This window comes from Eptatretus burgeri, chromosome 5 (genome assembly GCF_056783735.1).
Source record: "Eptatretus burgeri isolate ZD-2024b chromosome 5, Ebu_testis_v1, whole genome shotgun sequence".
Taxonomy (NCBI): Eukaryota; Metazoa; Chordata; class Myxini; order Myxiniformes; family Myxinidae; genus Eptatretus; species Eptatretus burgeri.
In genome coordinates, this window is record NC_140965.1 from 105684843 (window position 1) to 105712207 (window position 27365).

Here is a 27365-nt window from a genome sequence, read left to right on the forward strand (position 1 = left end):
ATTTTGAAGTTGATTTGAGGTACCCGAGTGATCTTCATAATAAGCATAAAGACCTTCCTTTTGCATGTGAGAAAGAAACCCCAAAGAAAGAATGGTTCAGTGATTATCATAAAAGTTTTAATATTAAAGGCAAATCAACAGAAAAGTTATTAACAACATTCTATGATAAAGAGGGATATATTTTGCATCAGAGAAGCTTAAAACAGTTTTTGAGAGAAGGATTGAGAGTAGCTAAAATTCATAGAGTTTTAAAATTTAAACAAAGTCCTTGGGTGAAAAAGTATATTCAATTCAATACAGATGTGAGAGCAAATACAAAAGTAAAATTTGAAGGGGACTTTTATAAATTAATGAATAATGCTGTATTTGGAAAGACTATGGAAAATGTTAGAAACAGGCAAAACATTAGATTTGCAGCATCTTGGAAAGAAGCTCCGAGATTGATAAATAAACAAAGTTTTGAGAGAGAAGAGGTTTTTTCAGAGAACTTTTCTGCAATTCATATGAAAAAGGAAAGTATTGTAATGGATAAACCAATTTATATTGGAACAGCAGTTCTTGAATTACACTGAACAACAAAAATTTTTTACTGGAGATGTGTAAAGTGATTCAGACTAATTTGGGTACGCTGATTTCAAAAATCATAACCGTTTTGCTGTATCATGTCAGGATTTTCAGTAACAGAAATATTCCCATTGCCTAGAAGTCAGGATTTCAATGAAATTTACAAAAATTCATTTATTCATTTATTTCATCATGAATGCTTCAAAATTATAGAAATTACAGAAAAACTCCACTAGAATGTAATTAAAAATGCTTTAGGCATTTGGCTTTGCGTTTGTGCTGCTCTGTGTCAGTTTCACGATGCAGGAACCAGCAGAAATCGCCCTTCATGTTCGGATTGTGCCGCCCTTGGTAACGCGTCTCCATGAGTGAAATCTCTTGGTGGAATCGCTCGCCGTGCTCGTCCGAGACTGCTCCCAAGTTGTCAGGGAAGAAGTTCAGGTGCTGGTGTAGGAAATGGATTTTCAGGGACATCCTGGAGCCAAGTTTCCTGAAGGACTCCAGCAGCTGCTGCACTATTTCTTCATAGTTGTCCATGCGCTCGTTCCCCAAGAAGTTGTCTGTCACAGCTTTGAAGCTCCTCCACGCTGCCAGCTCTTTGGGGTTTAGAGTTGTCAGAAAAGTTTCGTCCTTCATAATCTGTCGGATTTGCGGTCCAACAAAGACACCAGCCTTGATCTTGGCCTCCGACAAGGTGTTGCCAAACCTTTCCTTGAGGTATAAAAACCCACGCCCATTCAGATCCATTGCCCGTACAAAACTTTTCATCAAGCTGAGCTTTATGTGGAGTGGTGGAAGGAAAACCTTGGCTGGGTCGACAAGGGCGACATGCTTCACATTGTGTCGACCAGGTACATGCTCTTTTCGCTCTTCCCAATCTTTCTTCGTCCAGTGATTCTTGTCGTCTCTGCTATCCCAGAGACAAAGGAAGCACATGTATTTCGTGTAGCCTGACTGCAGCCCTAACAACAGCGCCACCACTTTCAAGTCTCCGCAGATGTGCCAGTTGAAGTCATTGTACTTGATGGAATCAAGCAGCTGCCGCATAGTCTCATAGGTCTCTGTCATGCCGAACGCGTGAGCCAGTGGGACTGATGGTTTCTCGTTGCCATTGTGGAGCAAAACAGCCTTCAAGCTGTTCTTCCCCGAGTCAATGAAGAGGCGCCAGTCTGCAGGATCGTGATCACACCCAAGTTCTTTCAACAGACCGTTGATGTCACTGCAGAATGTCATCGTGCCTTCCATCTCAAAGAACTCAGCCATGTCTCTGTGACGTGCTCTGAACAAGGATATCTTGGTGTTAGGTTCAAGTAGATTCCACTGCTGCAGCCTTGATCCAAGCAGCTCTGCCTTCGCCTTTGACAGTGAGAGATCTCTTACAAGATCATTTAAGTCTCCCTGGTTCAGAAGGTGTGATTCTTGAGTGTCGGGTTCAAAAGGTTCATCATCACCATCCTCTTCACCACTGCTTACAGCTATGTTCTGATCAGCTGGAGATGTTGGAACGGGGTTCTCGTCATCATGAGGCACAGGTTTACGAGCAGAGACGCAGTCAGCGTACTTGATGTGATCTTTATTCTTCTTGTTGAAGCCGGCGATGCTTGTGCAGCAGAAATAACAATCATCATGATGATTCTGCGGCTCACGCCATATCATGGGCACCGCAAATGGCATGCTCGCGCGCTTGCCCACCAACCACTGAGTCAAGGTTGTGTGACAGCTTGTGCAGCAGATGTGTGGTGCCCAGCTCTGTTCTTGGTCCCCCACCTTACACCCGAAGTAGTGAAAGTAGGCGGCCTTCATTTTCACTGCTGTAGATATACTTCGCTGTTGATCTTTTTTGGTATACCGACCACAGACATAACAGAAGTTGTCAGGATGATTGGTACAGGAACGCCTACTCATCTTTATCTGAAAGAAAGAAATATAACACAAGTTAACAACAATTGTACGAAATAGACATGTTAAAGACATATGTAAATTTCATTGAAATCCTGACTTCTAGGCAATGGGAATATTTCTGTTCCTGAAAATCCTGACGTGATACAGCAAAACGGTTATGATTTTTGAAATCAGCGTACCCAAATTAGTCTTAATCACTTTACACATCTCCAGTAAAAAAAATTTTTTGAAATTTGTTGTTCAGTGTTATCAAAGATATTGATGTATGATTATTTTTATAATGACTTAAAGAAAGAGTATGGTGAAAATGTTTCATTGTTGTATATGGACACTGATAGTTTTATCCTAGATCTAAAAACTGATGATGTTTATAAAGATATGAAGAAAAATATTGGAGTATATGATACAAGTAATTTCAGCAAGAAGAGTGAGTTATTTTCCAAAAAGAATGAAAAGGTTATTGGTAAGTTTAAGGATGAGTTGGGTGGAAAAGTAATGAGTGAGTTTATTGGAATGAGAGCAAAGGCATATGCTTATAAGTATGGTGATCAGATTGATAAGAGGTTAAAGGGAATAAAGAATTATGTAATAAAGAAATCATAACTTTTAGAAACTATTATAATTGTTTGATGAATAAGAAAGAAGAATATAGGAAAATGAATACAATAAGAAGTTATAAACAGAACATATATAGTGAAGAAGTAAATAAAAAGGCATTAGGAGCCTTTGATGATAAGAGATTTATTTTAGATAATGGAATAGATTGTGTTCCATATGGATATTGTATGATAGAGTGAATAGAATAGATTGTGTTTTAACGATGGGAAGATGGGTTAGGGTTTTTTAAGGGCTACCGCCGCGTTTTTTTTGCAATATATAAATGGTCAAACCAAGTATTAATCAAACTAAAGAGTGGAGAAAGTCTCAGTCTTGGTATATAAATGGAAAACATAATGAATGTGAAAAATATCAAATAAGTCTTATTGAAAAAATAACTAAAACAAAGGTAAATTAAACAAATAAGCGAATCAATTTAAAAAGTAGTAAGTTAGAGGATGTAAAGAAAAAAATGAATATCCTTGAATGGACTGAAAACTTTGATGGTTATCAATTGAACAATGAAAAAACAATTTACTATAATCTCAAAATGATATGTGGCTCAGGAGGTGGTCAAACAAGAGCATTAAGAGAAGTTTATCATTTCGTAATGGCACAAAAGGGGTATTTTAAAAAATATAAAGATTCAAATGTTTTGTTTTTCAATATTTTAGATGGGGATTATTGTGCAAAGAAAATTAAACTATTGAAGGAATTTGAGAATGAACAAATCTTTATAGGTTCAATGAGTGAGCTAAACAATATGCATCGGTTATTTGATAAAGAGTGTCCTGAGGCTTAGACGTTTTAGATATTTCTTTTGAAGCACCTTTAACAAATCACATTACCACTTTAGTACTTGAACAAATCTTTATCTTATTGCATGGATTATTTGAAAAAAAAAGTGTCCCCAGGTTAAAAGGGGAGACAAATAAATATACCTTGGGATAAAAAGGGGGTTTATTTTTAGGGAAAAAAAATATGAATCGCTGAAAATCCCCCATTCATTTACATGGGGAAAAGTGAGCCAGAACCAGTATATTCACCCTACACACACATATATATATATATATATATATATATATATATATATATATATATATATATATATATATATATATATATATATATATATATATATATATATATATATATACATGCATCCATCCATCCATCGGGACCATACTCTGTGCAAAGCGTTGGTGCTGCTTTAGCAGTCTCCTTGGCTATTGGGCACAATCCTGGACAGGTCGCCACTCCGACACAGGATACCAGCATGCTGGTACTCATTTTGCCGACCTCGGAAGGATGTCAGGTGGAGTCAACCCCACATGGTATTAACTCAACAGCCAAGTGGGATTTGAACTGAAGATCCTGGGATCTCAAGCCCACCACTTTAACCATTATGCCAACACCAGGCATAATATTGTTGCGGTTCTCGGAGCAGCAATCATGCAACAGATAGGTATCCCAAGTTATTCCATTATTGTTCGTGTAGATAGCCCCCTTCATTTTGTTTTGCAGGGCAACAAGGGAGTGCATTGCGATTTTCTAATAGCTTGGGTTGCTTTACTCATTTTCTTCTTCATTCATCCCCACTCTTCTTCTTTTCTGATTATCCCTGAGGTAAATGAGCCATGTACTCCTTGGAGGCCAGTGCGTGCAGCACCGCGGTGGCGAAACTGCAGCATGTGCAGCGCCGCGGTGGGGAAACTGCAGTGAGTCATGTGGTGTGCTTGTTGGTGCTGGACTGTCGGCTCGAGCTTCCGATGGTATGGGGAGAATTGCCAATTGCTTTAGAATGGCATGTAAATAAATACCTCTTCAGAGGCTGCACTAAGGTGTTTTTCATGGCACGGGAAACACGGCCAGCATGACGCCCACACTGCACGAAACACGAGGCAAATAAAGCCGACTCCACGCCATGTTGGGCAGGATACGAGTGTGTGGGTAGAAGCGGATTGTTCTTTTTTAACCTCAATACCCGACACATATTGGTAGTCGCCACGTGCACACGCCAGCGGAGTCGTGTGAACGCAAGCGATGGCCACGTGCGTAATGGCGGAACCGTGCGCAATGTATGGAATGTGCTTGAAAGCAGACAAGTCTGCCGCTCCTCAAACGTGCATGGATTTATCCATGGCGATGTACCTCCAGTCCTCACTGGCAGCGATGGATACTCCATGGATGGTGAATGTCTTCTCGTCTCTGCGGCCAGCGAGGCTGCGATCGAGCCAGGGAATGTACAGTGCGGGCCACGTTGGCGCGCGCAGAATGAGCGCGTTGATCGTCGCTGGTCGAATGCCTGAGTGGGCATGCGAGACTCTGGACAGGTCACCCGAGGGTTTTTGCAGGATGATTCGCGTGCCAATTTCGGTGTGGGCGATTCATGTCATCTCGTGGGGTCGGAGCGCAATATTCCCACTGTTTGGGATGGCTTTGCCAGAAACGAAGTGAGGCGGTTTCCGGCCCAAGCTGGAGAGCCATGTGAGGGGTCGAGACCAATTGGAGTGCCCGATTCGGGTGATGATGTTTGGATTCGGCAAGGCCCCTCCCCCCGAGCTGCGGGCCCTGTAAAGGTCGTGGCAGTCCCTCTTGCCCAGTTGGTCTGTGTTTCTTGTTCCTCGACTCCGCCTTCTCGTATCCGCCCATGTCGACACTGCCACGACCCGCCTCCTGCTCCTCGACTCTGCCTCCTCATCTCCGCCCACACCACCCACCTACCTGATCCCATCCACTGCTCCACCCCTGCCCTCTGGACTCCACCCCTTCTCCAGTAAAGGTCCTCCTTCACGAGCACAATCTCCACACGTGCGGCTTGAGCCAGAAGCAATGCGCCCACTGTCGGGTACCGAACATGGATCCTGAGCATCCCCCCCCCACCCCGAAACGTATTGGTGGCATGTCGGACTATCGGGCGCACAGGCACCGAGATCGCAGCCTCAACCCCCCCCCCCCACCCCCGGTTGCAAAACTAACTCTTCATCGGGTTCTGTCTGTGTGTGAGCGTGTGTGTGTGTGCTGGCGCTTGTCAGCTTAACTTAGAATGCAGAAAATTGTTATCATTGTTAATGTTATTATTTCCGCGTTAAGTCTGCTCTGTGTCCCCTTTTGTAAGTTGCCTTACCTGTTTATTGTTGCACCACACACTGCTTTATATCTCCGCACAACACACCACAAGAAATCTTCACTGTGCCACATATCTTTCCTCCCATGCTTGAAAATAGATAATTATCATTGGAAATGTTCCCAGCTCGTCTTTGTGGTTTTTTTCATTGATCCAGCATGGTCCGAATCCTAGCTTAGCCATGACTTTATTCCCAACGATCCGTTCCTTTTAGCCGGTACGTGCTGTCAGTGTCGCTCGGCTATATCCGATCTGGTAAAGTGATCCGGTTTAGACAAGGCGTACCGAGGCGCGTGGTTCCCTGGTAATTAAACCACGTGATTAATTAAGTAACCTGATGAACCCATAGACGGGAGGACCCTAGGTCATGCGGTCGAGTTATTGGCATCCACGGTCGGTTAAGTGACCCACCGCGTCACAAAATTATCCGTGTGCGACGGCCAACAATTCTGGGGAGTCCGGTGGGAATCGACATAGCTTCCCCCACCTAGTGACCTCGTGGTCTCCTAACCCGACCCCCAACAATATATATATATATATATATATATATATATATATATATATATATATATATATATATATATATATATATATATATATACACATATATTAGAGTATGGTCTTTTATTTTATTTCTTTAGAGTACTACAGTATGCACAGAGTATGGTCCCGATGGATATATATATATATATATATATATATATATATATATATATATATATATATATATATATATATATATATATATATATATATACATATATATATACATATATATATATTGTTGCGAATTCGCGCCCGCCGGCGTGTGAATGGCCATGTAACTCGAATCGCGGCACGTCGCCCACCGGACGGACAATTCTGTCGTGACCCTCTCGGACTAACGCCGGGAGCTAGTCATGGGTGGGCCTTTCGGCCTCACCACGATCGTGCCAATCGGCCCCCCCGCGTGGGATAGGGTTGTTCGCCAAACTCAACCTACCTAAGTACCCACGCGGAGGGTAGACCGGGCAATCGCACCTCGCCGCAGGTTGACCCCGGACACGGGCCGCTTAAGCGACCAGTTCCGTACTATCGGGATAACCGAGCGGTGTTTTCGTCGGCCTCGACGGTTCCGATTAATTATCGGGCGTATAAAGCCCACTACCAACCCTTTACGTGAAGCAAGATGGAGATTCAATTAAAGAAAAGACGAAGCGAAATGGGAAAACAGTTCAACATGATGCACATTTATTCCGCGACACACGGAGAGCTCACATATACAATTAAAACAATTATGCACAAAAAGCAGATGTAACAAAAGAAACAATGACGCCGAGACACTACCGAGATTAAGACCGACACACGGCAACACTTAACAGTTTTACTTCACCAGACTGGCGCCACACACACGTTTACACAGAAACAAAATAAAAGGCCACCCTCAAAGACAAGGGGGCAGTCGGGGCCTGTGGGACAATATTTGTGCGGGACCTGAAAGAGCGGTCAGGTCCGCGAGACCGGGTGGGTCCTACCCGTGTCTTTGTGATGAGCCGCAAATGTGGCGACGCGGCGGTGCCACGACTTCGTGCTCCTTCGCGGGTTTCGTTGGCACTGCTTGGAGTGGGATGGGAATGGGGCCCCCTTTTCGCACTATCTCAGCGCGGGGGAAAAAGGGGGGGGGAATTGTTGATGCTCTGGGGAAAGAGTATAGCTGGCTTGCTTGGGTCCCGTGACGAGCTATTCCACCGCGACCTCGTCGCCGACTGCCGTCTTCCTTGCCTCGGACCCGAACTCCTCGGTCTCTTCCCCCAATTCTCCTCAGCCGACTGCCGAAAACCACCGGGACGCCATCTCCTCCTGACTCCACTCGGCGCTCCAAAATGACTGCCCAAAACACTCTCCGCTCTTCCAAGGCCGGCTCTTCCAAGGCCGGCTCTTCCAAGGCCGGCTCTTCCAAGGCCGGCTCTTCCAAGGCCGGCTCTGCCCAAACCGACTCTGCCCAGATTCGCCCCACGCTCGGCGCTTTATAGGCCGGCAGGAGAACCCATATGCAAATTTCTGGATCAGAACGAGCTCGGGGGTGGAGCCACGCTCGCCCATTGGACGGAGGAAAAGGGGCGTGAGTCTCCCCTGATCCGAGAATTTGCATATCTCGATTCCACACAGACGCGCCTGGAGGCGGGGCCAAACCGCCCCGCGCTTGCTGATTGGACGGATCAGAAGTGGGCGTGTAGCATTCCTGATCCGAATTCTCCTCGGAAAGGCCGCATTTTGCACTCGCGGATCGGCGCGTACCTTGTACGAGCTCAGGACAGTCCGACGCTCGGTGCTCACAGGTGGTGCGGGAATGGCCGCAAAAGGAGAGAGGTGAAGGTGGTGGAGGGTTTATGGTGGTGGTTTATGGCCATGGTGCCGTTTGGAATGGCGGTGATGCGATGTTTGCGGGAGCGAGTTGTGAAGGTAAAGATCGTGGCTGTTGGCGTTGTTGTTGTTGTGAAGCGGCGTTGTGGTTGGTGGTGTTGTGTGATGGCGGTTGAGACGTGGTTGGTTCAAAATAAAGATAGAACAGAAAAACGGCGATCTCAAAGGGTCGCAGCCTGAATGAATCACATTTATTCCCTCTAAACAACGGGTTTGGGCTAACTACACATGTACTTACAGAGATATCTCACCTACGGGACCTGAATGGTGGTTTGCGAATTTCCACAACCGCAACACTATATATGCTGTTCGTCTTTTGGCTGCTCCCTTTAGGGGTCGCGACAGCGGATCATCCGTTATGAGCCGCATACTGATTTGACATAGGTTTTACGCCGGATGCCCTTCCTGACGCAACCCTGGTCGCCTCTTATGACACAGGGATAAGGATTGGGTTTCGCCATGATTCCGGGCTGCCCTACACCCTCTCATAGCGTGGCCCAGCACAGAAATTCCCGTCCTCAAGCGGTCCTCCAACCCAAGCCTCCGAGTAGCCGGATTACAGGCGCACGCCACTACATATATAAATATATGTATGAGTATGTATATATATATATATATATATATATATATATATATATATATATATATATATATATATATATATATACTGTACACACACACACACACACACACACACACTTTGAGACCTGGGAAGGGAATGCTAACCTTCTGAAACCTGTAAATGGAGTTAACAACCAACGACAGATACGTATCAACAAAAGTAGCCTGGTGTTGGCTCAGTGATTAGGGTGGTGGCTTGGGATCCTAGGGTCCTGAGTTCAAGCCCCGTTGGTCGCTGAATTAATACACCAGGGGGTTGACTCAGCCTGTCATCCTTCCGAGGTTAGCGAAATGAGTACTAGTTCCAGTGTGTGTACTGGTGGAGGGGCACTGCATCAGCGACACAGTCGCACTTCAAGAAATGATAGCTACCCCGGTAGCTAAGCTGCCATATGACCACCACCACCAACAAAAGTAAGCAATGCACCTTTGTTGTCATCAAAGTCTCAAGACTTGCTATTGGGTTCAACATTGTGTGAGAAGAAACAGAGTCAAGCAGAAAAGCAATATGGTAAATCACAGCAGACAATAATGGCTGGCAAGATGGCCTGCTTGAGGCTGCAACATAGAATATGGAACACCCACATTCTCGTGAGAAGAGCTGTGTGAAGTCCGACAACACAAGAGTTACTAACTGAGGGAGAAAATGACTCACAGATAATGACAGCATTGCAAACCATCACATACGTCGGATTATTAAAAACGAAATATGGTGATATAATAGTTTTTCTTTTGTGTTAAGCACAAAGACGGGATAAACAACACAAAAAATAGAAAAGAAAGTGCAATCAGAGATTGCAGACCATCGCCAGGACTTCTTTTGAGTGGTGTATATTTATAGGTTTTCGGTAAATCCAATATGGCTGCCAAACCATGTGACCTGTGACATCAAACGTGTGATCCTTTTGTTCCTCGTGGAACGTCAGTCATATGTGCAAAGTTTTGCCTCGATTTGTTCAGGCACTTCAGAGAAGAAGATTTTTGAAGGTTTAATTTTTGTTTTTTTTAAACAATATGGCTGCCAAAGTAAGTGACCGATGACTTCATCAATTTTATTTCTGTGAACCATTTTATCCTGATATAGCCCTCAAAAATTTTCATACTGATCGCATGTGGTGGTCTACATATGCAATTATGATGTCATCATGAAGGCACCAATGATGTCATTAAAAATCACTCTCATTCCCCATGAGTAATTGCTATTTGCCAAATTTCAATTTTTTTCCTTGGTGCGGTTTCAGAGATACAGAGGTCCAAAGTTTTTTTTTCCATTTTTCCAATATGGCTGCCACACCATGTGGCCTATGACGTCATGATTATCATCAAAACATTCTCCATGAGTAGTTGCACCAATGGTGAGAATTTCATCTCAATCCGACAAGCGGTTGCGGAGAAAAACACGAAAGTTCTGTGCGGACAAACAAACAGAAAGACAAACAAACAAACACAAACAAACAAAGAAACAAGATGTCATGCAGAGCACGATACTTGCAAAATCCATTAAACAAATTTGAATTCAAAAATAATTGGTGGTTGAATTAAATGCTAAAATATGCAACTCCTCTTCAAATTTCAAGTGAATTGGATGAAAATTGACAATTTTAGAAATTCGGCCTATGTTGACATTTTGGCCGAAGTTGACCTCGAAAATAATTGGCTGCTTGAATTCATTGACCTGAAATATAAATCCTCTTCAAATTTCAAGTCAATGAGGTGAAAATTGAGGATTTTATATACAAAAAAACCTCCTTAGTTGTTGACCTTTGCCCTATGTTGACCTTTTGACCTCAAAAACAATTGGCTTCTAACATATGACAAACTCTACCATGTGGGGAAGTTTCGTGAAGATCGGTTTAAAATTGTGACCTGTAGCCAATTGAAGACAGACAGACAAATTAACAAAATGGACTAACCAATATGCTTGATAAATCTTCGATTTTGCAAGTAACAAACACCCAAATGCAATACCCTCCCCTCTGGTGATGTTAAGTATCTACCTGACTCTTTACAGAGTGTAGTGCTGCCAAAGCAGTTTCTTGATAAGACCTATACTGATTAGTTTGCCATTGTCTTTCCAGCATTGTGTTTCCTTGCTCTATGTTTTTCAATACTGAGCAACGAGCAAGGAGGCAGCACGTACCATTTAAAAAATAAAAAAGGTCTTTGGTGGGATTCGGCTGGGGTATGAACCGTATGAAACACCAACCTTCCACACTTGGCGTGGATGCTCCAACCATTATGCTACCGAGTCTGGTAACAGTGCTGGGTAGGCAATGGCAAACCACCAAGTATAACCCTTCCCAAGAAATTTCTTTGGCAGCACCAACAAACAATGTTTTGATTGGAAATAAGTCGTTGCTGTCATGTCTTGTTTTTCATATCTTATGAGCAAATGAAAACCATATAAAAGCAAAATTAATGACACTGAGAGGGATCAAAGTGGAGAGAATCACCAAGTTTTCTTTTTTTAAAGTTAGACAAGTGAAGCCTCGATGATATGCACAAAAAAGTATTACTGTAATTATGTATTGATTTTATGTTGGTGTCTTACTTTGTTGTTATCTTTCTTTTGTGGTAGTTTTGGGAGATCCAAAATTGACACTGTCATGATAACTGTCCCATATGAGAACAACTTGGCACACTGTGCTTATTCAAGCAATAAAAAGGCTCTTTGTGGCTTTGCCATTTCTTATACTCCCTGCAGAGACAGTCGGCCATTTCTTTACAAGGCTATTTTATGTGCCCTGAACAATTCACTGGTACCATCCAAAATTGCCTGTGGCTTACCGCGGGCCAGGAAGCTGCACCGTCGGGTTGTGATGGCAGTGATGGCTCGAGCGAAACAACTTGCGTGCAGAAGTCTTCATCTTCTCCAGTAAGGTGGCTGACTGCTGTTGCAGCTTCCTGAACCGCATCTGCAGACTTTCATCTTTTCTCCACAGCTGGTGGATGCTTGAGGCATTCAGGAAATGTTCTGTGGGCAAGCTTCGTGTGAATGCCCGCAGTTCATCTGTGAGCAGGAGACGGGAACGGAGTGAAGCCAGTTGTACATAAAACCCCTCGCTGGCAGCCATTTTATCGCCGATTAAACTATTACAAAGGGAACGTTTAAGAGTTATTACTGTTTTCGTAATAAAGATCGATAGTTACTCTAATGGAGTTTTGAACAAAATGAAACAGTCGATGTATATTTCTGTGCTGAAATCAGTGCTATTTATAAAAAGCATAGCCTATATCTGCAAATTACTTTGCAAGCGTGTTGTGGGAGAAGTGAGACAAAGAAAAAATGAGAAAAGAAAAGGGAAAGGGAATGGTTCTTGAGAAATAAAAGAAGGTAGGAAGTTGTTGGGAAGTTAGGGAGTGGAGAAAAAAAAGTTGGAAGTGGGATGGGTGGTGGTAGAGAGATTGGGAGATCGACTCAATGGTTGCAAAATATGCCTGGATAATATTTAGACAGTGCCTATAGAAAATGTATACAGTGCCAATAGAATATGTACACCCCCTTTCAAAATTTTCACCTTTTGTTGCTTTTTAGACTGGAATTAAATTGCATTAAATCAGACTTTTTCCATCTTTATTAACACGTCGTAACTCAACTTCAAAATAAAAAAACAAATTCGACAGATTTCAGAAAATTAATTAAAAATAAAAAACTAGAATTTCTTGGTTGGATAAGTGTCCACCCCAGCTTAAATAGCAATTGTAAATTAGCTCAGGTGTAACCTGACACATTCAAAATCACATACTAGGTTAATAATTGGCCTCCACCTGTGTTAAATTGTAGTGATTCTGATAATTATTTAAGAACAAAATCAGCTGTTTCTGTAAGTTTCCTCTTTTGGGTAGTACATTTCACAGCAAAGACTCAACCATGAGTACCAAGGTCAGGTCTGGTATGGGAGCATGCACCAGAGCAGCGCATTGCTGCATCCACTTTCTGTCGGTACTCCAGGGGCCTCCGTTTGGCCATCCCCCAGGCAGCTGCTTGGCTCATCCCCATAGCTTTGAGATGCTGATAAACCTGCTGAAACCACGAGGTACTTGGTTGGCACATTGGCCTCCTCCACTCACGGGGCTCCCTCGCTGAGAGAATCTGGTGAGCAGGATCGGCATCAAAAAAATGAGCCACATATTTATACAGCCGCAGCTTACGCTCACGGACTATGCAGGTAACAAATCTCATTTGAGTCTCTCTCAGCATCCGCTCGTTGGGCACAAAGTCTGACCAGCGATAGCCAAGGAATATCTGAAGAGACCTGGTACCAAAGGAATTAAGTCTCCGTCTCAGAACCCTGATCAGAGTCAAAGTCTCACATGCACAGAGAAAGAATGGAAGCACCAAGGACCTGAAGACTCAGTCTTTCGTCCTCCTGCTCAGGCACCGGCAGTGCCACACCCCATGATCCAGTGAATCCATGACTCCCCAGGCCCGACCCAGACGTCTATTGACCTCTGGCTCACATCCAGCAGAGACATGAATATTACTGCCAAGGTGAGTGAATCTCTCCATGAACTCAACATCCTCACCACAAACAGATACAGACAGGATAGTGGCATCCAAGATGATATTGAAAGCTTGGATCTTAGTTTTGACCCAGGTAACCCATAATCCCAGTGGCTCCGACTCCTCATTCAGCACCTCGAGGGCCCCCAAAAGGATATCTAGAGTCTCCGCAAAGACGATTGCATCATCTGTGAAATCAAGGTCAGAGATTTTGACCACCCAAAAACCGAGCAGCCTGAAACTTTGTATACACACTAAGAAAACTCAAAGGAAAGGCAAGAATGAAAATTTGGGTTAATTTGGGTTAATTAAAACACCGTGTTTGAAGATAATTAACGGCCGTATTTAATTATATCCTTCACGATCCTCAGTCACCTCACTGTGTGGGGTCTTAAGGTGTTTCCTGGGTAACCTCGCTGGGGTCTGAAGCCGTCATGTTTTTTGTTCTGCTCAAACATGCTTTGACTTGGAACAGCCTGCAACAATTTCATAACGATAAAGTTTTTGGTTTCACTTTCCTCACTCATATTATCAAATGCCTTAGTGGGGCAGATAACATCAATTTTAGAGAGGAATTGTGCAAATGATGATACAAGCAGCAAATTTGGCACATTTGTTCTCCAGGGGATTCTAATCAAATCTGCCTGATTGACCATTTGAAAATCTAAATTTTGAAAAATTTGAAAAAAAAAAAAAACTTCAAAAAGTCAAGATCACGAATCAATGTTGGATGCTGGCTGAGATTGGTGAATGTTTCGGAAACATCATCAAAGCTGTTCCAAGTCTGCCATGCAGTTTTCTTCCCTTTACCGTGGAAGGCAGACACGACGTCACATCCAGTGAATGCATGGAAGTAGGGGATCCCTCTAGCTTTCTCAGGCCCTATTGCAGAAACTACCTCATGGACTGGAATCCATCGCGCCTTGGCTCCTTGGCCAAAGGCAATCCACATGTTCTCAAGACCTAGTTCCTGTAAGGATGGCAGTACAGATATTGCTATGACAAGTACGTCCGTGTCATTAGCCTTAATGATAATGGACTTGCTACCATCCGTCGTTGCATCCCTGGCATGTACAAATATTCAAGTGTCAGCTTCTTCATGACAACATGGAGACACAGCATCCAGTGACTTCCTTGTGTTGCTAATGGCATCTTATCCTTTTGTGACAATGACTGTGCTTGTCGTCTGTGCTGCACACATCTCTTCCGCAAGGAAGTGAAACAGCTCAGTCTTGTTGCTGTCATCTCGAAGAAAGCTTCTCCAGTTACTTGGGGTCTTACTGGTTCCTGTCACTCTTCTTCTGATTCCTTGCCCCCTTTTCGACCTTGCCTCGGACTTCAGACTTGACTTCTTGTACACATCAAAGAGTACGTCCACCCTCTCGTATCTGGCACCATAGGATTCAACCTTTGGGATGATGTCTTCTTTAGCATAGTCATCAAATATCTTTGAAGTGCGTGGAGGAAGGGCATTGATAAGTGCTGAGCCATCAATGATGACTGCATCTCCCCTCGGTTCTCTGTCTGGGATGTTCACTTGCACTTCAAGAATTTCAGCGAGCTGTGACTTCAAATATTTTTGAAGGTTTTTTTTGTTTCTTCATATTGTTCAAAATTTGGATTTTCAAATGGCCAATCGGGCAGATTTGATCACAAAGCCCTGCAGAACAGAAATGCCAAATTTGATGCTTGTATCATAATTTGCACGATTTTTCTACTATCTACTACACTATGTTAAGCTCTTTTGCTCAGCAGCCTGCGATGAGAGTTGGAGTGAGTTGAGATGTGTTTTGGTCTTGTGCAACTCTTAATGTTTCTGTTTAATCTTCCTATACTTCCGTTTACTTTCTCCCACTTTCTTTTCGGCTCCAATGAGCCCTTGGTGTACTTGTTTGGCTTGGTGTTGGTGCAGCCTATGCAATTGAGCCTGCAGGGCTATGGCATTAGCCTGCATATGCTGCCGGCAGCTGTGATCACTATCCAACTCAGCTTCGAGCCCACGCACTCTCTCCCGAAGACTTTCCATCACTTCCTGTGTTTCGCTCCCGAAGGACTGCAGTTAAGTATGCAACGCCCTGTTCTCCTGGCGTAAGCTCTCTATCAGCAGAGATTCCTTACAAAGCTCAGCACAGGTCTCATTGCCAACAAGTCCAGCATTTCACAATTCACCTTCGTCATGCTGTTCATACAATGAATAATTACGAGCATCACCTTGATCACCAGAATCCTTAACATTCACATCAAGTGAGGGCATTTTCAACTCAAAGCTTGCACTTAACTCACTTTGGTTCGTTTTAAGATGAGTCTCTTGCTCAACGAATGCAAAGTTACAGCTGCTGCAACTCTCCTCCTCAACATATTCCCCTCCCCCCAGGATTGCTCCAATCCTGGCTCGACAAAACAAACTTCAGGACTTGCCTTCCTGTGAGTGCCAAGTTTCGGAAGCAGTGCTTCAGGAAGATCACTTTCCTCATCTAGCACCTTCGCAAATGAAATGTCATCTTCCTTCACAGTATCCAATGTGTCGCTCCCTAACATACAATCATCAAAAAATGTTTCTGTATATCCACTCTCAACTACAGCTGTACCATCTCCATTACAACAGGGAGAAGAACTAAACTCATCACAACCCTCTGCCTTGGTATCACTTCCACAAGATTCGTAAACAGTTAGTAATTGGCCTTCACAACGATCATCGCAATTCGAACTCTGAGATTGGCCCTGCAAATTCATTTTAAAAACACCACTGTCGCTTTCCTACACTACACGTCCTGGAAATGGTTTAAACATTGCCTCCGCCAAATCTTCTCGACCGTGTTCAGCAACATCCTCATTGTGAAAGTGCTGCAAGTCCAATCCAATGTCATACGAGTCGGTCAGCCTGAGCATGGTCTCAACAGGACCATCCACGTCAACATTGAGGCCAACAGAAACTTTGGGTTCTATCTACCCTCCCTTCATGACATTGTCCCAAGTATTCAGCCGCTCCTGTAACGTCTCATCAATCATTTCCCCAGTCAATTGTGGCTCCCACAAGCCTTTATCAACCAACACCCGCTCTTGTTCTGTTGCACTCAACTGCCACCCAGACATTTACAAAATTCCAATTCCTCCTCCCGCCATTGCAACAGAGCGTCCACATAGGCGCGATTGCCATCCAGGCCCTTATTTACTTCATCAACTCTTTGCTTTGTTAACCCAATTTCTTTTTTCAACTTTCTCCCATTCCAACAGCCTGGGTTTTTATCCCCCTCCGTTTTCAATGCCATTTATTTGTGTTTTAGCTCAAATTTAGTCTCCAATTTTGTCTCCTGCATTTCATTCCTTTGTTCATCAATTTCACTTTCCATTCATTCAATCCTTTCCCCTATTCCATCAATTCATGCCCCCCATGTTCCTGGGTCACTCACTTCATAATTTCGTTCACTTGTTCACTCATTCCCTTCATCTCATTCTCCATTCCATTAATTTGTCCCTTCAATTCTTTCCCTTGTTCCTTCATTTCCTCCCTGACTCCCTCGCATAACGACACGCTCTTTTCGTATGGGTCAGTACGTGCAGCGGTTATCCGTGTGCTGCTTGCCTTCGACTGAGCCTTTACCTCTACCAGCCCGGCATTTTCCTCAGCCTATACCAAGCTGTGCATTGCTTGTACATCGGCCCTGAACACATTGCGTATTGCTTTCGTATCATCCCTCATCGGTTGTTTATTCCCATCTAATTTTTTTGCATATCATTCCTCTTTTGGTTTTGTCCTGTGGGTAAAAACTCTCATTTTTTGTGTATGCGCATTCATACCATCCATCACTTGTTTCATTCCTTCCATAAACGGCTTCGTATTCAGTGTCTTTAGTGAGGCCGATCTGCTACTATTGTTTGTTGATCCCAGTGGAATCGCTATGTCCTCCAGGAGGGAGTTTGGCGGTGGGGGTCCCTGCTCGGGACGGGGGGAAACTTTTACCCTATGCTTATCAACCAGCTCTACACATGACTCGCTTCCTTCATTCCTACTACCTTCTCTCCGAACCGCCATTTTGTGATCGAGTGCCATTTTCCGCACGCGTTTAATCTTCTCAGAAAAAAAAAACAATCAACTAAAATTTCCAAGCGTTCTTTTCTCCCGACACCAATTATTATGATCAACAATTTAATATGCCCTGTGAAATGTTCAGAGTTTGAATGCTGCACTCCTGAGGGAGTCAGGGGGGATTCATATCCCACTCCTTGACAACAACTGTCACAAATCCTGCACTCCCAAGGGAGTTGGTGGGGGGGGGGGGTTCATATCCCACTACTGATCAACAAATGTGGTGGGTCTGGTGGTTAAGGTTTATCCCGAACAAATTGTTGTGGACGGCGGTTAACAACAGCCAGCCTGATGAGCCGAGCAGTCTTCCTGAGGAGGCGGATATGTTGATGCTCTGAGGTTATAACGCGAGCAGGAGGGCCAGTGCACGGCACTGGTGGAGTGACGGAGGGACATGGAAGCACAGCACAAGAGGGTTTATACCTGAACCCCACAACAAATTTACGGACACAGCAACTTAAAATAAATGCGGGGATTTAATGTCAATAGAAATATTTACAAGGGACAATAATTCAGAATGTAATAATACGTGAGGTAAATTAAACCTAAAGTCGTGGCGTCTCGACACACGGACTAAAATACATACAAGGGGAAACAAAAGAAAAGCAAATCCTCCCTTTATTCTGGCACTCAGCTTGGTCCAGACATGGTCCTTATGGAACTTGGAATTGAGGAGCTTAGTCTTGCATGGGCAGACGCGCCCATAAATGACGACAAGCCGCTCTCTCAGGCAATTTGTGAGTGGTATTCAACACTAGGGCTCAGAGACCGCCTTGCAGCTTCTTGCATTGATCGTCCTCACTGATGCCACGGCTTTGCAGAATGGCACCACCTTCCCTCGGTGCCGTACAAGGGGCTTTGAGGTCGGTCTCTGACAACCAAACCAAGAGCCAATGGTCAGCGTCTTGCTCCACCACATGAGCCAATTCGCCTCAGCACGGACACGAGAATCGCGCCATCTTCTTCATGTGTCGAAGGAAAGCCATTTCATCATGCTGAGAGGAGAGCAAAGCGAGATCCTCTGTTCCAGCCACGTTCCTCTCTCGACCGCGTGCGTCCCTTACTCCCAACTCATGCGTTAGCGCCTGATCTCTCCTTAACATCACACCGAACAACCATCAACCTCTGGGGCATGGCTTTCTCACACGAAACCCGGGAAAGTGGTGCCTCCGCCTGCTCCGTACGCCTGGCTTGCTTGTTATTATGGTGATTGTTATAAAAATGCAACTCCATCATGGTGGCTTATAGATGCAAAAACATAGGAATAGGACACAGGGGGCAATCACATACTTGGGGAAATTATCCTTAATCCCGATCTAATTAATACCGCACCACCACCTTGGACATGCCCATCGCCCAGGGTCACTCCACCTTGGACATGCTGAGTCTATGGGCTTATCTGAGATGAGGTTGTTGGAGAAAAGCCAAGGTTTTTATTTCAATTGCGATGATCTTGCTGATGATTGGAAGTGAGCTGATAGGTCTGTAGTTGAGGGAATCAGGTTTTGTACCTTTTTAAAGTAGCACAGTGATGTTTGTGGACTTCCGAGCAGATGGAAGATGACCTAGAGCAAACAAAAGGTGAAATGGGTATCGAGAAGATGTGCAAGACCAACAGAGACGGTTTTTAGGACATGTGAGCTGATGCCATCCAGTCCAGTAGCATAGTGAGAGTCGAGGGTTTAAAGAACCATCTCCACCTTCTCAGGTGCAAAAGACACAGAGTCCAAGATCAGGTTGGTATAGCAGGGAAAGATGGGAAACAAAACCAAGGGGTTGTGGACACAATATTTGGAAGCAAACACAGAATTGAGACATTCGGTCTTCTCACAGGCAATCAGCTGTGGCATCATTGGAAGAGAGGGAAGGGATGGAATGGGAGCATACACCAGAGAGCACAACAAGGTGCTACCACATGTTAGAGGCGAGAGACAAGTTTGAAAGTTCATTCTTGGGGTTGGACAGATGTTGTTTTCTGCCTCTCTTGAGGGTGGACGCACACTTGTTGTGAACTTTTTGGAAATAACCGAGATTGCCTTTGGTCGGATTTGCCTTCCAAGAAGAGAAGGCAAATTGTTTCAGAGCAACTGCCTCACCATAAGTAGGTCACTGTTTAAGTAACTTCATGTCTTTGTTGACTCATTTGAAGAAAAAAAAATCAATTCTGAATGCACACAATAAACTGGCCTTGATGAAAATAAAACAATGATACAAATTAGATGCAATAATTTCCATGTGACTTTGCTTTAAAGACTACTGTAAAGCATTTTAATTTGATTCATCTTTTTTATTACCATTCCCATAAAGTGTTGTGACAACTTCTGACCACATTTTCCTTTCTTTCAGATGCAGCACTGGTTGCTTTGCACCTATTTTTCTATTTACATAAACCTTCCACTGATATTTGCGATATTCCGGGGGCCTAGTGAATGGGTTAAATATTTGCTTTGGAAACTCCGTTGTAAAATACAAGTACATTTAGTCAGCAGTTCCAACAGTCATATTGCAAAGCTTACAACAGCATGTTTTGAACTGCTGACCCTGAGTTCAGATCATTATCCGAGTGAAGGGACTGCTGCTTGACACAAAGTGCAGCCAAACAGCATACGGCATGGTGACTTGAGCACACCTTGTGAAACAGGGTCAATGGTAGCAAGTTGGAAAAATCCAGAATTAATCACATTACTTTTCCAAGAAGAGAACTTATAATTTAATGTTAAAGCATGAATTGTTAATGCATCAATGAAAGGTCTACAGTTACCATGTTTGGCCTTTGGTATTTTAATGTAGATTTCTCAGTGCAAGCTTTTTCTTTGTCCGACATTAAAGCGCCAATGAGAACATGGGGAATATTAAGTCAAGGGACTATGCTCTATGCTCCGGATTTACAGCTTTGTGCAAATACAAATGACAAATAAAAGATTCCCGGCACACACTAAAGTGTAGGGTCATGCATATCACAGGACCAAGATGTTGTGCAATATGAATTTCTATATGATGTCTCCCCAAAAACTCTCTCTGCTCTTCACATAATAATAATAACAAGAAGAAGTAAAAAAAAGACATAAAATGTCATAGCCGTAATGTGTTTATTTCGTAATTTGCTGTTCGGAGTTAAAGGGCGACCCCATATTTATGTACAACTAAAATGACCGCCAGTCTACCAGTTGGCCATCTTTGATAATATCACAAAATAAAGTGAGGTGCACGTGTATGCTATCATGAACTGTGCTTGTACCAAGTTTGAAAAAAATCGGACCATGCAGGTCTGGGAAATGGTTAAGGACACATTTAAGTTACAAAATGGCCACCAGTCAGCCATTTTGGAGCTAATCTAGAAATAAAATGGCGTGCTTATGTAAGGCTTCATTCATTATCTGTGTGCTGAGTTTGAGCAAGATCAGTAAATGCATGTCCGAGAAATGGTTGAGGACATGTTCGACACTGGGGTTTTTTTTGTTGGTTTTTTTTTTACAGTAAAATGGACGCCAGTCGGCCATATTGGATCTGATATTAAAAAAGAAAAATGATGCGCACATGTATACCATCATGTGTTGTCTCTGTGCCAAGTACGGATAAAATCGGTCCATACATGTCCGAGATATGGTTGCGGATTCACGCACACACGTGAAAATCGAGACCAAATCCATCAGCCCCCATTTCAGACGAAGTCCAACAGGGGCTAATAATAATCAGAGTTATACTAACCCTTCGAGTCTGGTGACCGGTATAAGACCGGTATTTAAACATGACAGGATTATATTTTTCTTCATATTCCATGATGCATCATCATGCTTACTGAACATTCAGCCTATTTTCTGAAAATGTTGGCAATAACTTATTTGAAAAGACTGAACAAGAGTCCATGTATTTATTTTATATGCATACGGAACATGTGTGTGGGGGAAGGAGGGGGTGGGGATGAAGTTAGAATATCTATTTTTTTTCCTTCATAAGTAGATGTTGCCTTGTAAGGTGATTTTTACAATGCTTATTTTGATAAAATAATTAATTTGAGTGCTGTCAAAAAATATAGAACTTGCGAAGCACACAAAATAAAGTTGTTTGAAACTCTATTTCAAGTTATGGTGAAAAAAATAATTTAGAAAAGTTGAGCAAGAGTAAATTACCACCAATTGACTGCTTCCCAAGGTTGCCTTTGAAGATGTGCAGACACCTATTGATCAGTTTAGTCAAGGCATACTCAGGACGTGAAAGCCTAGATCCATCCAAAATTAAAGTTGAATAAGGAAGGTGCTTCAATATGTCTTAAAGTTCAGGGTGTCCTCACCAGACTGTTCGAAGTCCTCCTGGGACTGCTGCCAAGAATGTCCAAGGCGGAATAAGCTCTCTTCCAGTGCCAAGAGGTCAGCTCGAGGGCATGCGCAGTCAGGGAAGTTCGCTGCACAGTGGCAGCGACAATCTCCCCGGTGGCATATGTACTCGCCTTGTGCTTCACACAGCAGGTATGAGAGTGCTGCACGAACGAAGCGCTCACGCAGGTATTCCGGTAAGATTTCCTGTAGTCCTGCAAAGTATAAATGGGAATTGTGAGGAATAAAAAAAAATTACATTTCTGTTGTTTCACACTCGAAGACTTAAAAAAACAAATTAATTGTAGCTTTTACCCAGAAAAAAAGGACAAGGATATCATAGCATAATAGACAAATGGACATACGAATGAGGCTAAATAAAGCCTCTACTTTCTGTAAATTTTAAAAAAACTAGTGCGGGTCCGTAGGGGCATTCCCGTAGGTGCGTGCCAGTATGTGCAGCTTCGTGCCTGCAGTATCAGGTCCCCAGCATCAATTGTGACGTCATATCAAATGAAGAAGAATTGTGACGCCCCTCTCTCTTGCCCCCCCTCTCTCCCCCCTCCTGTTCCCCTCTTCTCTCGCCCCTTCTCTCCCTCCCCCCTCTTCCCTCCTCCTCTGTCCCCCTCCTCTCTCCCTCCCCTCTCTTCCCCCTCTCTCGCCCTTCTCTCTCCCCCTCCTCTGCCCCCTCTTTCCCTCCCCTCTCTTCCCCCTCCTCTCTCCCTCCCCTCTCTTGCCCCCCTCTCTCCCCCTCCTCTCGCCCTTCTCTCCCCCTCTCTCCCTCCCCTCTCTTGCCACCCCTCTCAACCCTCCTCTTCTCTCCCCCTCATCTCTCCCTCCCCTCTCTCCCTTCTCTCTCGCCCCTCTCTCGCCCCCTCTCTCCCCCTCCTCTCTCCCCCTCCTCTCTCATCCCTCTCTCTGTAAATGTATTCACAAATGTCTACCAAGCACAACGATTAATTCCAACCTCAGGAAAAAACAGCTTTCAAACCCTTGGGAAACAGCTGTTTCCCTCGGGAAAATTCAAACCTTGGGATTAATTAATAATTTGAAGAATAATCAAACCTTGGGAGTTTGGCACATACCCAGAGAAAGGCACATACTCAGGTCCCCAGTGTCGATTGTGACGTTATACCAAACGAAGAAGAATTGTGATTTCAATCCTTAAAATTTTTTAATTAATTAAATAAACATTAATTGTGACGTCATTCGTGATGTCATAGGACCGTGTCCTGTCATTGGTTCACAGATACATGGCTGCAACTTGGGAACCACTCGTCCAATTGATATCAAACCTCGAAAAGGCACATCCGCGGGTCCCCGGCAATATTCCTGGCAAGTTTCAATCCGATCGGACCGGTGGTCATCCGGTTATTAATAATTTGGGAAAAAATTGGCATGATAAGGTGAGAAGGTGGAACGACACCTTCAGCTGCCATATATACACCTTTTCAACACTGAAAAAGCAATAAAATGGCCGTAACTTGGGAACCGCTCGTCCGATCGATATCAAACCTCGAAAAGGCACATCTGCGCGTCCCCGGAAATATTCCTGGCAAGTTTCAATCGGATCGGACCGGTAGTCATCGAGAAACAGCGGTCGCAGACAAACAAACAGACAGACAGACACACAGAGATTGCTGGAATTATAGATCGATGAAGAGTCCTTTCAGCTGTTCAGGATCAAAAACATAGTGGTGGAAGAAAATAATAAGTCAAAATGACCTTTTGGAATGTCATCATGATCCCCAATCCTTTCCTGTAGTAAAGGCTAGCATTATTTTTGTGGAGTAATACTCTGCAGATTACTGTAGTAGGACCTGTTCCCAACTATAGTATACGACAGTACAACTCTCATATGATATAGTTCTAACTGTAGCATTTTTGCCTCGGGGAATTGGCAATAATAAATCCTCATGTGTTTTGCATTTGACAAAAAATCAACAGTCGGCTTGATTCTCGTTTCTTTCAAATAAATAGCTCAATATATATTACATGAGCAAATAAACTGTAGTTCCTCAGGGTGAATATGAATGTGATAACAATAGTATTAATCATGTTAGTGTTATTTAAAAGTGTAAACAAAGAATGTGGTTTTGTAGGAAGGGGGGGGTGAGGGGAGGTGAGGGGAGGCAAAATATAATGACATTGATGTAAGTTCCAAAATTTGTAAACTAATAAATGGAAGGAATAGTTTACTGCAGTAATGTGATTTTGACGATCTTGACATTGGTCACCTCGCCACATTTTAAAGGAAATGTTGTTCAGCAATTTTTGCAGGGAGGTGTGAAAAGGTGCATGCACAAGAGACCGAGGTTGGGAAAGGGAGCACAGCCATGTCTAGTTATTTCTGACAGTTTAGGGCGAATAGAGCACAAAAGGACTGTCAGTAAAAGCTAAAATACTCGGACACTAATAAAATTTGCCAGATCCCCAAAATCATAACAGACAATTAAAAAGTGCTATCGACGATCTTGATTCCTTTTGGAGAAAAATGAAAAACAAAAATGGAATGTGATCTGTTTGGCAATGAGTTTGTTCACTTTTATGGCCATATTAGAGTTTATCAGGGCATAAGCAATCAAGCACGATGATAAAAGTGCTTATACTATAAAAAAAAAAGGAGAGGAGATATGTAATAAGTATCTAACAACAAAGCATTTTCAAATCTCGAGCAAAAAGAGTGAAATAAATTTGGTGATAAACATACCAACTAAACAATGTTCACCTTATTACTTTCACTGCGAGACAATGCTTCACAACAACATTATGGAAATCATTTAAAATTCTGTTCACTTCCAGTAGTCATGTAACCAGTCATCAGGACCAGGCTCGCTACAATGCTGTTTAAAGAAAAACTTGTGACAATTTTCAATTGCGATAATTAAAGGCGATCCTTACTATAATTCACGGACCAGTGTTTGTATGTTTGCTTTGTTGATGTGTGTGTGTTTCTTGCGCTACTCCTCCTACAGTTATGGGCCGATTACATCCAGACTTGCTACAGAGGATCAGTATGACCCCAATTCATGTACAGGGGTGATGTTATCTTTGCCAGTGGTCAGGAGAATCGAGAGGGTGGGGTTGGGAAGGGTGGGGGATGCAAATTTTCTCCGTATGTGTGTATCATGTAGCATGGTTTTAGGTGGGAGAGGGTATTCCAAGTCTCCACCAATTACACAACAATATTCCAGTCCCCATGTTTTCCACTGCAGTGAGGTGTTATGAATTATAAGCAATAGGTATGTTTTTCCTTCATGCACGTAACACGGGTATTTAAAAAAATATTAATTTTGGGAGCGAATGAAGCAGCTGTCATTGCCTATGTACTGCTCAAATAAAGCGATGTGTCAGAAGAACGTGTTGCATGCATGGAACAAGATCCCCCAGAGGGCAGGTACTTTGTGAGTCCACTTAAATCACGAATCCTTTCGAGGGGACAAACTCCATAATTAAAACAGAAAAGGATCCACAAGTAAAGCATAAAAAAATTATCTTTATTTACCCGAAGTTTACATTTATAAAAACAAAGGCCAAATGAGTTAAGGCTACAAAATCCATTTCTAATATGAAAAGCTAATTCTAACTATGCACGAACTTCAAATCACACACTCTCACAATGCCGCTCCGAAAGCATCGTTTGGAAAAACCCCACGATCTACTTTCTCAACAATCCTCTGGATGTAGTCCTTTCATTCAAGCTTCTGGGTCTCAGTATCTGCCATGATCTTTCCTGGGAAAGCCACATTTCCAACCTCGCCTCCAAAGCCAGTTGCAGAATAGGAATTCTCCATCATGAAAAGTCCTTCCTCGGCCCAACTGAGCTCTTGACCACATACTAAGCTTTCGTCCACAGCCTGACGGAGAACTGTTCTCCCCTCTGGGCTGGTACTCCTGCCTCTCACCTTTCTCGGCTTCACACTGTGGAAACCAAGGCATTTAGGATCATTGGTATCTCTCATGGTGAGGCTGTCTTTGGGCCTCCACCCTCTCACCACAGGCAGGTTGGTGGTCCTTCTGTCTTCTACCGTCTCCTCTCCAGTCCTCACCCCCCCCCACCCCCTGCTCTGTCTGCGATATGTCCCCAGCATATTTCCGCAGGGCACCCAAGGTCCACCAGCAACCCCCTTATGGTAAAACTACCAAAATCATGAATCACTGCTCACCTTCACTCTTTCATTCCTCTTTTTCCCCACCTTTGGAATAAACTCCCTCACTCTATTCAATCCCATTCTTCCCTCCAGGCCTTCAAAACAACTGTTCACCACCACTTCTTATCTTCCACCATTCAAAACCTCGATCTTTACTACTCCCATTAATCCACCCCAGAAAGACCCTGTCGTTTTCATCTTGTATACCCCGTGTTCCCTGCCTCATCAATCTCCCTTCCACAAATCTCCTAATGTCTCTGGTCTCTATACATATACATATATATATATATATATATATATATATATATATATATAAATATATACATATATATATATATATATATATATATATATATATATATATATATATATAAATATATACATATATATATATACATATATATATATATATATATATATATATATATCTATATATACATATATATATATACACACATATGCAGTGCCTATAGAAAGTCTGCACCCAGTCTCAAAATTTTCACTTTTTGTTCCCTTATAGCCTGGAAATAAATTGCATTAAATCAGACTTTTTCCACATTTATTTACACATGGTAACCCCAAACTTCCAAGTGAAAAACAAATTCTACAAGAATAAGAAAACTGATTAAAAATACAAAACTAAAATATCTTGGTTGGATAAGTGTCCACCCCCCCTTATAATAGCAATTGTAAATTAGCTTAGCTGTAACCAATCTCTTCAAAATTACACACGTTAATTGGCCTCCACCACTGTTAAATTGGAGTGATTCTGATTATAACAGAATAAAACTAGAAGGGCACTGGGAATAGTGCATACCTCTGACATGTAATGCCTGATCCATGAGAACATATCAGGCTCGTTACATTTTCGAAATATCATGCTGTTTATAGTTTCTGGACCTGGTGAAGAATCACTTTAAAAGTTAAATAATTTTCGTATCCAGATTCTGATACAGATCTTCACCAAAATTGAATCAATTTGTTGTGTTCATACACCCAAACTGCCTTCCAAGTTTCATCCAAATCCGTTAACAACTTTTTGAGATGTCGTGCTTTAAATCATTTTTGGCCCAATCTCTCAATGGTGAAGAATCAC

The 27365-nt window shown here is 43.0% G+C and overlaps 1 protein-coding gene across 5 annotated transcripts in view; it reads right to left on the reverse strand.

Moving 5' to 3' along the window:
* Positions 1–27365, reverse strand: part of LOC147027110 (BMP/retinoic acid-inducible neural-specific protein 3-like) — a 286980-nt gene that overhangs the window by 24107 nt on the left and 235508 nt on the right. For all 5 annotated transcript variants that reach the window (XM_085883275.1, XM_085883279.1, XM_085883277.1 and 2 more), the window contains 2 exons: positions 22097–22333; positions 12002–12224 (listed from right to left, as the gene is read on the reverse strand). In XM_085883275.1, coding sequence (XP_085739401.1) covers positions 12002–12224; positions 22097–22333 — 460 coding nt within the window. The remainder of the gene's footprint in view (positions 1–12001; positions 12225–22096; positions 22334–27365) is intronic.